At 35.6% G+C, this 14,810-nt stretch overlaps 2 protein-coding genes across 3 annotated transcripts; both read right to left on the reverse strand.

The window, feature by feature from the left end:
• Nucleotides 1-99: 99 nt before the first annotated feature.
• Nucleotides 100-4,355, reverse strand: LOC148958161 (uncharacterized). The gene is made up of 2 exons (XM_089113384.1): nt 3,007-4,355; nt 100-2,142 (listed from the first exon to the last, which is right to left on the reverse strand). The coding sequence occupies exons 1-2, from the start codon at nt 3,081-3,083 to the stop codon at nt 1,371-1,373; spliced, it is 849 nt and encodes a 282-aa protein (XP_088969510.1). The 5' UTR covers nt 3,084-4,355; the 3' UTR covers nt 100-1,370.
• A 479-nt stretch (nt 4,356-4,834) lies between these two features.
• Nucleotides 4,835-14,743, reverse strand: LOC135696672 (TNF receptor-associated factor 2). Of its 2 annotated transcripts, none has more exons than XM_065216148.2 (7): nt 14,528-14,743; nt 12,679-12,742; nt 11,081-11,188; nt 7,790-7,948; nt 7,280-7,351; nt 6,613-6,693; nt 4,835-6,093 (listed from the first exon to the last, which is right to left on the reverse strand). In XM_065216148.2, exons 1-7 carry the CDS (start codon nt 14,689-14,691, stop codon nt 5,080-5,082), a joined length of 1,662 nt encoding a protein of 553 aa, XP_065072220.2. In that variant the 5' UTR covers nt 14,692-14,743; the 3' UTR covers nt 4,835-5,079. The 2 variants fall into 2 exon arrangements, with proteins under 2 accessions (XP_065072220.2, XP_065072229.2); XM_065216157.2 differs by lacking the exon at nt 14,528-14,743 and adding an exon at nt 13,979-14,521.
• Nucleotides 14,744-14,810: the final 67 nt, after the last annotated feature.

Consider the following 14,810-nt stretch of genomic DNA (forward strand, 5'->3'; position numbering starts at 1 on the left):
TCTCATAGAGGGTAGGAGATTAAGGTGTGTCTATTATAAATTTACGGCTCGCACAGTTGGCCTAAGTAGATCTTTTCTCTTTGCAGTACAGCTAGCAGACGTGTTCCATATCTGAATACGGTTAACGATGAAGGTTGTTACTGCAGTTACGGGTATTGCAAAAAAAGTTTCAATGTTAAAAACATCAAAGCAAAAATACATGGTTTAGCTGATATCTGACCCATACAAAGGTGTTGAGCCGTTAACCAGGGGGTGCAATGGGACCTAAATGTTAGAAGTCAGCGAAGAGTTAATTATGCAAAAAAATCTAAAACACATATGAAGAAGAGCAGGAGATATGTCAAAATACTACATAATATTCAAAGCCAGTGAAGGAAATTGGTATCCAGTTTCATTAACGACGAATCATTTAAGAAGGAATGGCACCTTCCAGTTCACGATTAAACACTAAAACGAAGAATGCCTGCCAAAATCCAAATAGCTTGGTGTACCCAGCATTTGTGTTGTGTTCCATATCTGAATACGGTTAACGATGAAGGTTTTTCAATTCTTTTCCCCAAATGCAACTTCTTCTGACCCCTTTCTCATAGAAGAATGTTGATAATCTAGAAAGAAAAATGGAAGCCACAAGAAAGAGCGTACTCCATCACCACTTTTGTTTTTCTATAGTAAACGAACATTGTCTCAGAGAGGGAGGAGGAAGGCTGAATTTCGCCTTTGAAAGCTGATGTTAGTACTCCTTTCTCAGGGATTTTAGCAAAAGAGTGTTGTGTTATCTTACATGAAGTAGTATCTAGGAAATTGTTGTTGTTGTTTTACACTTGATAATCATTAGGTCTGAGGCTTGTCACCAGTTTTGGATTAATTTTTGGTTTTTTTGGCTAGGACGAACATTATCTTGTCACTATGAAGCATTATTCGATTTCGATGTTAATTTCATAGTGTTTCTGTATTTAAACGACTGAACAGCTATTAACACAAATGAAGATGACAAATTGGGTGCGGGTGACAAAGAGCTAGGAAAGGTCGTGCAGGTGGCAAACATATTTAGGGCTCGTGAAATTGTCTTGGCGAAAAAGAGTGGGTTTAAATTTTTGAAATTTATTTTGGGAATAGGCGGAAAAGATCAATTACGGGACATAATTGTGATGGCTTTCTACTACATTTTAATAATGCAAAATATTTTAGAGCTGGTGCCATGAACTGAGATCCTAAACGTGGGTTTCAATAGGATTCAATTAACAAAAAAGTTAATAAAGTTTCAGACAAAATTTTTTTCTTAAATATAAGTTGAATAGATTATTTTTTTACATAAAGCATCGGTAAGTGTCAAAAACCCCAATTTCGCAAAATTTATCTGACAATTCAAATTAGTGTACTGTTTTATTTGTAAAGTCACCGATCCCGCGAGCATTAACCCTCGTTCTGATAAATTTTCCTCGTTCTGGTTTTAAAGTACTTGCAAATGAAATAAGTGGTAGTTTCAACTGACATCTGACATTTGTTGCCTTGGCACAGAACAGTCCCTTCTGTACAGCATATTCATCAGTGCTTTTATTGCAGTCCTGTAGTAGTGTGTCTTGGCTCTCATTTTGTTGCTTATGTTCATTAGATAAGCACAAGTTGTCGGTTGTCGAAGGAAGGATGATATGTAATCGCTTTGCATTGAACGTACTTGCCTTATTTTGCTTCTTCAATATATATTTTAGGTTTTCGGCCTCGTTTAGCATTTCTCTCAGGGTTGGCAATGCAGCTACATTGGGGTCTCCGCTTGAACATTGACGACAAAGCCTTGGCAGCCATTTTAGGTTCGGGAATGTCGTATATGAACGAGGGGCTTTTGATAAACTGGTTATTAAAATTGGGATTTTGTTTTCATTCTCTCTGCAATTCTCCTCTGGAGTAGAGACATTATCTATAAACGTTTCTCCTCTTTTGAAGTCTGATATTTTCGAGCGACAGTTTCTTGCCTTCACTAACCTCTTGTCTTGTTTTGTTCTTTCCATCAGACAATTAAAGTATTCCATGGAGTTACTGTTTTCATTTACGGAGGACATCGTGTTACTGAACGGTCGTATCTGCACGACATTGCATAAAGAGTGGTTGTCTGAAAGTGTTGGAATTCTGTGATTGGCTCCACTCCTAAAATACAAGTAGATTGCAAATGAAAAGAATGGAAATAATTGACTTAACGTGTAAAAAATGATATGTCTTTATGATACACGTAGCATTCGAAATATCGCCACGCTTGATAGCTCGTTAAACTAGATTTATTTTTGTGTTTAGTTCGATAAACGCATAAAGCCTCACGTGTAGCCACGTTTGAAGTATGGTGGGGCTATTCTACTGTAAATTTTTTTCAACCCAACCAAACCTACAAATGCAGTGTAGAGCCGTTCAAGAACAAAAGCAAGGAACTACTTTAAGGGAAGAAAGTTTTGCGGGAAGAGAGTTTCGGGAATTGAGAAAGCGCAAAATTTTTGGTACCAATTTTTGCGAATGAAGCGAAAGAGGATCTTTCGCGAATACAAACTTTTGCGATTTAGTTAAAATTATGAATCTAGCGCGAAAAGCATTTCTAGTCAAGTAATGTTTTCTTCTATTTCATTCAACTCTTTACTAACAAAACAACGAAAACATCATGTAACTTCAGCCCATTTTGGCCTACATTTTGGCATTTGTTAAAAAAATCACTACAAAAATCGTTTGTCGGCAACAGCCGAATTATCTGGATATTTCGCGAGAATAGACTTTCGTTATTTTCGTACATTCAAGATTTTAGGCCAAAACGCGAAAGTTTCTTCTCGCGAAAGTTTCTTCCCTCGAAGTATTTTGCCCATGGTTTGATATCGGAAGCAAAATCCTGGGCCATTTGCCTTGTTGTCAGTTTTTTGGTAGTGTATACAAACTATCAAGTAGAATATATTGCAAAAAGATCTATTTTGGTAACTTTTTGCTGAGGTTATTCTGGAATCTCTACGTATTCTGTGATGTGACTGAACATACCGTATAAAACCTGCTTGAACCTGAGATTGGTTTGGGCTCCAGCATTCTTCTTTTAACACGTATGTATATCGTGCCATCACCCACGATTCCAGATTTCCAGCAATATCATGTAAAAGCTTGCATTTAAAAAATAGTACGAGGAAATGTGTTCTTGTCAATAGCTTCGCCTTGTCTGTTTTTACAAACGTATGTTTGTTTGCGTTCGGTGTGTATAGCTCTGCTAATACTTGGCGCAGTGACGGCACAGTTATACCACTAGTGGCTTGTTTTAATAGCACAGTTTGTACGATACAAAAGTTGTTTTGTTTCAGTTCTTGTTGTCAACATTTGACTAATTTTACTTTACAAAGCCAACTCTTGAAGTTGTTTCAAAAGTTGCTGACAAGGGAATCGAATTGTACAACAAGGCATTCTCGAGAGAGCTGATGTTTCTTTGTCAAAATGCAAAGTTCTAAGAACCAGCCATTTTTAGTTGGCCTTCGGGGAAATGGTTTGCATCAAATGCTTTTTCCCTTGGATTGCTAAAAATCTTTGTTTTTCGTTTCTCTATCCCTCGGTTCACTGTTCATGGAAGTTATAAAAGGAGAAAAATTGCATAGTTTTGGTTCACAATTGCAGCATTGAAGAGGCCGTCCTGTTCTGTACATCAAATCTCTGCTTCTGCATACCACAGCATATAAAACTATACACGTTTGTTGAAAGTTTAGGTAATTTCAGCCCAGTGACGACTTCCTACAATCTTAGGAAGTTGGGGGCCCTACTTCTGGAAATTTTTTTCGACCAAACCCTAAAAATTCAACTTTTTTATACCACACCTGGTTGTTGGAAAAGCATCGAATGAGTTATCAATGCAATTGGCTAGTACTGTTTAAAAAAGTGATAAACAGATCTCAAACCGTAGAAATTTGATTTAGTAGTGCCAACAAGGGCAATAACCATTAACAGACGTACAATATTGTAGAAAAACATGATATAAGAAGGGTCTATAGGAAAATGTGATTCAGATATTGAGAAATTAGCTAAAAACCTTTGGATGTTACTTAAACAATCAAACCAGCTTTATTTAGTTTTCTGCTTTGGGAATCTTTTACCGAATGATGTGTTTCAGGAGGGGGGGGGGGGGGGGAGGGGTGATGCTGAATGAACCCCACAAAGTAACTCTCAATAATTTTGCAACATTTTCCCAAGGTGGTGCCTCTTATTCTGGATGTTTATCCAATTTGTACCCATAATTCCATACATTTTCAAAAACTGAAACCGATAATTCCGCACTTTTCACAAAAATGTACCCCTAAATAATGGCACGTCACCGCACCTCAAAACCTGTTAAGGTACATCCCCCTCCCCGATTAATGATCTTATACTGTTAAGGTTCTGTTTTTATTTTTTGGCCAATTGAGGCTCAGTGTTCCAATAGGTAGCGTTTTCGCGAAGCTTAAGGTCTTTGTTGAAAGATGTTGAAAGAGATTGTAGTATCATTGAGAGATTTCCAGATTTCCGTTTGCTATTTGCATATTCTTTCTTTATAAGATATAAAAAGGTGTCGAAATAAATATAATTTTCTTTACATTAATATTAATATATTAATACATGGGCGAATGAATATTTAAAGCCATTACAAAATAATAAAATATTCTGCCATTCTTTAAAAATAAACGAATGCTAAAATCGATGGCAAAAACTAGCTTGTGATTTCGGAAGAATTCATCTTACATGCTTCGTAAAAAAAATCCGTTAAGCAGTTATTTGACTACTTTCTAGAGCTGCTATCTAACAAAAATTAATTCCTTAAAGTCCCATTATAGTTAAATGAAAATGGCTTCTTCTATTTACGATGACGTAATCCGGCACAATTGAGCTTACGCTGCAATCCCATCATCTTTCGTTTATGATGTTATTCAATGTCCCTTCTTGACGATCTCACTGTAGCATCGGTCAATCTAACTCAATTCGCTGCTCAGTTATCATTCACAGTTTGCTTCTTACGTCAAAGTTCTAATAAATTTTAGCATTGCACCCAATTGGTCCAGCAACGTGCAGCAACAACTTCTTAAATGAGCAGCTACAATTGCCTTAATCTTCATGAACCTTTATCTTGATGTACATCACATCTTGAACAACATATGAATGCGTATCCAGTGCTTCGAGGCTAATGAAGAATGGCGACCCACTGGCTATATTGATGTCCTTCTGTGGTCTCTGAAACGAGCTGCTTGTTTGGTCAGCCCGAAAGGTCTCTTCGTGATGCTTAACTCCCTCTTGATCCAGTATTGACAAGGTTATTCTTTTATTGAAAGGCCACGGCAAAAGAGCATCGTACGGGCCCTTCATTATTGCAAAAAATAAGCTGATGAACTTTCCTTTAGCTGGCCCCTCTCCGTTAGGATAAAGACGACCACATAATTGGTATTCGTGCATTTTAGAAAAAAATGGAGGACTGATAATAGAAGTTGTCCTCTTCAAAATGGCGTCCTGTCTCTTGGTCGTTATGTCTGAAATCTTCCAAATTAGTTCACCGTTATAGCTGATGTGGTAATCTGGTGACCCAGGCGAAGGATAAACAGGGGCTGGAAGATTAGGTGACCCACCAATGCCAAGTATTCGTTGATGGCCTAGCTTTAGCTCATATTGCGAAGCTCGCAATGCCTCTATTCTATCAGTGAGCGTCTTGACTTGTTTTTGAAAGTCGGTCCAAGCTCCAATCTGCTCCGATAACTGAGATTCGTGGATAAATATTTTACAGCTAATATCATCTAGCAATTTCTTTTCATCGTCCTTTTGCAAAACAATGGTTTGAAGCTCCTCTCTATTATCTGCTACGGTCCGTTTTACATGCTGAATTTCCTCCCAGTGCTTTGAGAGCTGTGCTTTCAAAAAGTTAGTCCAGCTTAAAACTTTAAGTTCTATGTCTTGGAATAAGCGGCTCAGTCTTTCCAAACGAGGATATAAATCGTTTTTCAAATTAACCAAATTTGTCGAAATCTCTTTTATAAATCGTCCAAGGGCTTTTAACCTCGCCAGTAGAATAAGAATGTGAAACGATAGTGTGTCCGTTATATGCACTGAAAGCTCTTTCTTGTCGAAGATCTACAAAAAGAATGAGCTATTTCATCAAACGTTCTACAGTTCCATATACATTGTATTAAATACATAAAGAACAGCATTGCTTGATCGCTTTAGTAGGGAATTCCCAAATATGAATTCAGAAAACGATGTGACTCAAACTTTAAAATCGACTAACCCTCGATCTACATTTGGGCATGTCGCATGTAGTTTCATGGGATACCCAACAGAGGTAGGTCCCAAAGTTTGCAATGATGCCGTCAGGTGAGAAAAAGGATTGATGTGGCAACTATAAGCATTATGTTTGGAGAGGGAGAAAGCGTGGGAAGAAGTGAGGGAAAGAAGTTGTGTTTGGGAAAGAATATGGTTCATAAACGCGATATAAACTTGGGATAACTTAAAAGATCCCAATTTCCCCAGATTTGCTAACAAACTACAGGGTTAGGAATATCGCATCCTTTTACCCAATTACAGCTACAAGAGAATTAGAATTGTAAAACTAGCAAATTTTTAAAAGGACAGATAATTAGTTGATTTGCATACTTGATCGATTTTGCAGCCCTCCTCTTGAAACGGGCACACGGTCTTTGTCTCTTCGCACCAAAGATCTTCATGGTCCTTGATCTAAAAGCAAAGTATATCGTTGTTTTGAAAAATATAACGAAATATTAAGAAACCTTATAAGCAAATATTTACAAGCCAGTTTTCAACTTTGGTGTTCTTGCAAAACTTCAGAGTCTCGGGGATGCCAGGTAACTATCAGGGTAGGGTCGGGTTGGTGGGGGGGGGGGGGGGAGCCGAAACATAGAAGAGGGAAAGTAAAATGAAAGATCACTTTTGAATTCTGGGTAACAATGCAAACTCTCCAATCTGGCCCTGGCAATTAGACATGAAAACGCGTTTTTGCAAGTTATTAGATGAATCACTTAGATACTTTCTTCCTTTAAAGCAAGGATGGTGTAGAGAGATCCTAATCTTAGACAAATTGTAGGGTACCTTAGATCTTAGACATATCTTAGACAAAATGTTGAGAACTAGATGAGCCAGACAGAAATTCCTCAATCAGAATCTGGTTTTGGATTAAATGTTTTAATCCACTGTGGGACTAAATATAATTTGTACCCATGTTTGTAGACAATATATAAATGATTTAAAAAGCAGTAAACATATTGGACAAAACAACAAGCATTTTAAAATCTGATGTTTTTACCTGATCTGGTGGCATAGAAATTTGGCATTGATTGCATGCTATTGGCTTTTTAATGCATGTCTTCAAATGACTCTATGGCAGAAAAATTAAGAGTTTTAACAATTTTCCATCATAATAATTAATAACAAAATCATATATAGCAATTTCTTTAGCAAAATTAGAGAGTCACAAACACTTAACACATTTGAGAGCCCTTGAGCTCCTGGAACCCAAAGCAATCTTTTGAAAGATGAAACTGAACTGAAATGAACTTAACTGAACTGAACTAATATGATATGCTGTGTACAGTATTTTTCTACAATGGTGCGAGGTTCACTCCTTATAAGACTGCAGTGACAAGGCAATGGAGCAGAACAAAATAGGCAATCAATTTTGTAAACATTTTAGAGGCCGTTTGTTCCCTCTTTTGTTTCACCTTTTGATTAGAGAGAACGGTGATTTATTATTCTTTGTGTTTGCAGCTAAATTTCTGTATGAACAAGATAAAATTTATTTCAATTGAATACTCACTGCCAGCAAGCCATGCTGAAATTTCCCTTCACAAAACCTGCAAGTAGCAATCCGCTCTGTGCATTCTTCTTCCAAATGCCTCTCTAGTTGTCTCCTCTGGACATCACAGCCACACTGCTGACATAACTCAGGATATACTTCACAGCTATTAACATGTGCCTAAAAATTACACAGCAAGAAAGTTTCAATATGTGACTTTGTATATGGATAAATTTTTAAAAACAATGTTATGTTCTAAATTGTTTTATTCCTTTATTGTGAAGAGATAGAGGGGTAAGCATACAAAGAGTATGACATAGATTTAATTATGAAGACAAATTAGTTATTATTTGTAGAAAGTATTATAAAGACAAAAAAATTATCAAATTCCAAAGACTTCTTCAAAGTTTGCATGTCTCTCACTCATAAATATATTGAATAGGTTGGACCAGCTCTAAAGATCAATTTAATGTACGACAGTCCCAGGAAATTAAGGGCACTACACAGAGGGGTAAGGTTGTAAATTTTATGGGCCAGTAAAATCAAGCTTTTATGGGCACACCATTTTGGTGCTGACTGTTTCTTGTTGTCATCACTTATAATATATTGGAAAAGAGTGTTGCGGAGGCAGCATGGGGCCTGCTCCACTTGTTTTTCTCACAAATCTGATGTTACAAATGATAAAAGCTGAAAAGGAAGAAAAATCCAAGGGCCTATCCCACATGAAAAGTTTAAAGGGGCCTATCGGAAATTTCCAGAGTCCCGGTTGGCCCCACGCCACTGGTACTACATTATTTTTTGGTATGAATTCAAAGTATTAGAAGGTATTGGTATGAGCATTTTCACTTTGGGGATGCCAGTCACCAATTTGCCGACAAAATAGGGCGTGGCCTAAGATATTTCAATGTGGGGGTGTGGCATTTTGACGCAATTGATGACGCTTTGTTTATCAAAGAGGGTGTTCTCGTTAGTCAACCATCGCTTCAATTTTTGAGTGACTGTGGGTACTTAGGTTTTGAAGGCCTTGAAACAAAACCGAAAGACGAGGACAAATTTTTGCAACTACGCCCTTTAGATTGTCTTAAAATGCGTTTCAGAATATTTCCTGCAGTCATTTCTTGCAATCGTTTAGAACTTTTCACTATTTTTAGGCATACCTACGTTTCATTGATTTCATTCTTAAAATGGAGTTAGCCTGAGGCACTTTGCCCCCTTTCCCTGCTTACAGTGGCTCTCAGTACCTCAAGGATCAGCGTTCAGAGTTTTTCAATAAACTTTGACCCTTCCCTAAACCCCAAACTTTAGGTAAAAATTAGGTCGCCCTGGATATTGGACATTAGATTCTAGACTCCGGCTGCCGAAAGGGAGTAATTTGAAGTTTTTGGGGGACTTTTGCTCCTCTGTGATACCCATAGCGCTATCTTTTCCTGTTTTTAATTGCTGAGGGCTTGGCCCGCTAGCGATGGCCCTGTTGGCTATCCAGCTTTGTAAAACTCACAATAAACCTTTTAGAGCTGGCCCTGACCTTGAGGGAATGGGTTTGCAATCAAATACTTCGCTCACCATTCATTTTGTTGTCATTATTTGTCATGATTTAATTTGTTGTCCTATAAATCCCTCAGGTTGTTTTTTGAGTTCCTGACAGCTGAACAGCCATAATCATGAAACTTCACTGACACTGAGGGAATATGAGGAAACTTCAAATACACTGTTTCCTCTTGTTTGACTTTAGTTTTATAATTTTACAAACAGATCATAAATGTATAATCTTTCTTGCAGTTACTAAAACATCAAACAGGTTGAAACCAGTAGGAACAATAAAATAGCCAGAAAAACCAACTTAAGCAAGCAAGAAACAAGATTAAGCGTATTGGATTCGTTATTAAAAAAGTTCTTTGAAGCCAATTATATTGTTAATATGAGCTGGTTTAAATGCTTATGATGAAGCAAGACTCTGGTCTAAATAGTTTACTATTTTGCATAAGTAAAAGCTGATTACTTTGCATGACTTGTAGCCCACAGCAGCTTAAAGTTACAAAAAGGATGATATATCTTCATATTAGAACCATTTCCCCCCGATTCTTTACCATATTGTAATATTATCTTACATATAGTCTTGCTGAATAGCTGCTTGTCTATAAAAAATATCGTCTAGCAATCCTATGATATCCTTAGATCTGGCCAAAGAACCAGCAATCTTGACAAACTGCATATCTCTCACACATATCTCAGTGTGATTGATACATCCATCACAGAATCATAAAATCAAACAGTCATTTTTATCCTTAAAAATAACTCAAGAATAAGAAATATAGTTTCATGTGACTTTCATATGTTGACAAAGTTTTCAAAGCCTGATTTCTTTCATTTCCTACTTTTTTGCTTCCTACTTTTTTGGTGACCATTTCAAGTTGTTTATTAGTTTTTCCTACTGGTTTCTGTTTGTAACATGCTGCAGTTACTAATTTTATTGTTATAATTAGAGTGAGAGCATACCTTCTCAAAAATATCTAATACTAATAAAAGTGGAGTTAAAATTTCACATGGTGAACTTAAATATGTTTGCACTTCAATAATTGCTAGTTTTTGGACAAAAGATGAAAAACTGAACTTGATATCAATCCAAAATTTTTAGATAGTTTGCATGTATTTTAGTTCTATATACAGTTTATGCCTTACTCAGGTTTAAGTCAACCAAAAGAAATAATTAAGTTATTGGAGCAAAACATGATTAATGACATTTTCTTGGGCATTATGACAGAAAAAGCAATTTTTTGATCAGCCCCCATTAAAATAATGCATTATGTTTTGTTTTGCATACACCAAACCCTTTGTTATACAAGAACAACCTCATTGATGCAGAATAACGATAATACAGTTAGCAAATAAATTTAGTACCAGAATGCAAATAAAATAGTTTGATTGTTAAAAAATTGACGTTTCGAGCATGTACTTGTTATCAGGTGGCTAGAAAAGAAATGATTTTTTCTCGTTTCTTTTCTAGCCACTTGATAACAAGTACATGCTCGAAACGTTGTGTTTTTAACAATCAAACTATTATATTTTCATATCACACATATCACACAAATAATATAGAAAGCCTAAAAGCTTTTAAGGTTTCACCTAAATATCTAAAGATCAAGAAAGCAAAGAACACAAAATGAGAGATTTTGCTTTTTGTTTTCTAGCATATTCTCCATTCAACTTACTAAATCTTACTCAAAAATAAAATCAAAGTATCTTTCTAATAAGAAATATTATATTCTAAAGATTAGAGAATTCTGGGTATGAGTTGTTTACCATTTAACTAACCTCAAATTCTCTAATTAGTCCAACCCATGAACATCCACTGTCTTTATAGCTGCAATACACATTTAGTGCATCTACTTCATTTTTTGCATGTTTGTCTTTAAAGATTGCCTAAGATCGAATGTGACAATAAATGAGAATATATGATAATTGATACTGGTACTTGATAATTGATATTGATACTTGGTTACTGTAACAAATGTAATAATTTTTTCATGAGTTGATATTCTCCTAGTAGAGGCATTGAAAGGAGAAGACATACAAAAATTTGCTGAGTCATGATTTCTGAACAATAGAGATGATGATGTCATAAATCTATTTTTACAACTTATTGAATATGCAAAATCAGTGCTGAAAAATGTTGGTAATGTGAAATATTACATCTAATCATGCAAAATCAGTTGAATGCTATAAAATTTTTATAGGATGTGGCCATATTGTAAAATGGAATGGATTTTTCTCAATTTGCAAATTTAGAATGAAAAAGTGATGTATGTATGCCCTGAAGTATGCAGATTGAAAAAATTAAGATTTCTGTGAGCAGCCAAACTTTTCTTTCTAACAAAAGCATTAATCAGCAAAAAATGATTCTAAGAATATGCTATAAGGTAATTCTAAAAGCAAACGAATACACAACATGATGCAATTCTAGGGGAGTAATCTTTCAACTAAAGGATGTAATGATTTGTGGTGCTGTATCATGACGACAGTGCATTTAAGACAACAGGGGGCTGTGGTGGCACCAAGGGGTTTAATTGGGGGTAGGGGTGGGAAAATTACCCTTCACCTTTTGTACATAATTTAAATGATTTGTTAATTACAACACACTTCATGGAGTTTCATTTAGATCTTGTGACCAGAAGTAAAAAACTTCTAACAATGCAGTAGATTCCAGTTATAATCACATCAAATATTGCTTGAAAATTTGTGACTTTAAACAAAGTGTGATTGTAAACAGAGCTTACTTGAATTGAAAACACACATCATTGACTCTTATTAATAACTTTTTTGGCAAATTTTCCTGGAAAGGTTATTCCTAATATCCTCATTGGAGTTTCATTGTGAAACATCTGGCAATATGCTTCATTTATTTTTATTAAAACATTTTATTACTTTTATTTGTTTTTATGGGGGGGGAAGGGGGATCTCTCAGTCTCAATCAATCAATCAATCAATCAATCAATCAATCAATCAATCAATCAATCAATCAATCAATCAATCAATCAATCAATCAATCAATCAATCAATCAGTCAATCAATCAATCAATCAATCAATCAATCAATCAATCAATCAGTCTCAAATAAAATCATGTAAAGTTCTTTTCTAGTCTTCTGTAAGTTTAATTTGTTTTGTGTGGTATTATATATTGTAAGTATTTAGTTGCAGTGTTATATTCTAGAATTGTATTTAGGATTGAGTGATAAATAAATGAAACTGAAACTGTTTTGCATATTTGGGTCTAAATTTTATGTGACTGTGACAGATTGTGTGACTTTTAAGAGGTGCAACTATAAGTGGAGGTTGCTCAATGCTGTAACTGTTGTTAAACTGGATCTGCTAAAAATATGAAATTGACACACCAAAATTCAAAGATACTCACAACGTCATTGCCAATAGCTGACCCATTGAGACTCTCACTTCCATTATAAAGAAGGATTCCATTCCTATATTGAAATTACAAAACATCAAATATAAAGAATTAAAATAACTTTCCTGTAAGACTTTTTCCAAAAACAGCTTAAATTATTGGACCTCTTTATATGGGTATAAAAAGGGGTCCCTTCTTATTAATTAGAACAGCGAGTAGGAAAATGCTCAAGAGGTAAATGGTATACTGGATTACTTTGTCTATAGAATGGCAGATATTTCAGCCTAGTGTCAATTACTCGTGCAACTGTTAAGAACAAAATAATATCGAAAACAAAACTACTTTCTTCTTATAAGAGACAACGTGGACCATGACAAAAGCGACACATGGAGACCATGCGATGGGGCAACCTGATGACTTTGTAGTACATGACGACATGCAGTCCAAAGTTCCCTTCCAGCTTAAACTTGTTTTTATCTGGAATTTAGTCTCCTTTAAGAAACTGGTTTTTAAGGAAGACAATGTAAGGTTCTATTCATACAACACAGATATTTTGACAGGTCTAGATCAAGTTAAAACTGGTCGAGGGCGGGCAAATACACCTCCATAGATCCGTATTGTAACTAAACTATTATATTATTCAAACTTCAAATGCGTATAACTGAATAATTAGAAAGATATACAACTGTAATAAATTGAGTTTAGAACATACGGTTAACCATTAAGCTTTTCGTAAAATCCGGTGGGATATAGAAAACAAAATAACGAAAACAAAACGTCTCTTCTTCTAAGGGGCAATGTGGACCATGACAGAAGACCACGCGGACCATGCACATTTGAATCTAAGTACAGGACAACGTGGTCACTTTGTAGAGATTGACATTAATGTCCCTTTGCAGTCAAGAGTTCCCTTTCAGCTGAAGACAATGTAAGGGTTCCTTTCATGCAACAAATCAGATTTTTTGACCGGCCTAGGTCGAAGCCAAATACCTTAGCTCCACACCGTAACAAATGCGTATAGGCCTAACTGAATAATTATTAAAAAGATGTACCTAGATAACACAGTAATAAATTTAATTTAGAACATACGTTTGAAATTTTAGCTTTTCGTAAAAACCGGCGGGATATAACAAGGATAGTTGTATATATAATCAAGAAATAATGTTTTACAATTTTCGGAAGTTCTGAAGGGTATTTCTAATAAAGCGCTTAGCAAAGTGTTTTTTCCGAATAGCGGTTTCTCAGAAAAATGTTGGTTTCGAAATTGTCAAATTTATTGAATACCAAAAAGAACAGAATATTTTTTAGTTACATCTATAGGAACGCTTTTATGTGGCAAGAATTGCAATGGTTCCTATCATATCCTGTGACTTTCCATCGTTGGTGTTCGCTTCGACGAATCTTATTTAACGTGCAGAGAACACGGAGCCAGTGAGAGAGACAGTGTATTGCTGTATCACTCTGATCTGAACTTGACTGAACTTGACTGACTGACTGAATCACATACAAATTAACATACTTATATACAAAATAAATGTGTTGAGTAATGATGTGTTGTGCAATGGAGAAGGAAAGATCTAGACTTGGGAAGAAATCAGCATGACATAGATGTGTGAACGTGTGTTCAATGGTGCAGGGAATGTCCTGTGCTAGGTGATGCTGTGAATGTCATGGAATGTCATGTCAGGTAGATGTCATGGTGATGGCATGATGTAGGAATATGGCCTAATTTACAATATTAAAATCACTACACATCTATCGTTTTTGAACACTAAATTTTTATAATTAAATTTTTTTTCCATTTTACAAATAAAAAAAACAAATTGATAACATGCCAGGTAAAAAAGAATAAAAAAATTACCGAAGTTTCTCTTCAGGTCCTTCACAACAAGTGAAGCAGATACGCTCTCCACCATTCAGTTGTACAGGATCTCTCACCAAGAGCCCACATTTCAAACATTTCAGATGAGATAATTCTTCGCTACAGTTAGCTACTTTCGCCTTATATCCAGGCATCTTAATCATATACCACAAATGAATCTATGATCTGACTCTTCATTGCTCGTAGACCATTTATAGAGAATTCCAAGACGGGGGTTTTTTCTAGTATTTTCCCGAAAAGTGATTACGTCATTTGGTGATCT

The sequence above is a fragment of the Rhopilema esculentum genome, chromosome 17, assembly GCF_057945365.1.
Source record: "Rhopilema esculentum isolate cy_ngs chromosome 17, ASM5794536v1, whole genome shotgun sequence".
NCBI lineage: Eukaryota > Metazoa > Cnidaria > Scyphozoa > Rhizostomeae > Rhizostomatidae > Rhopilema > Rhopilema esculentum.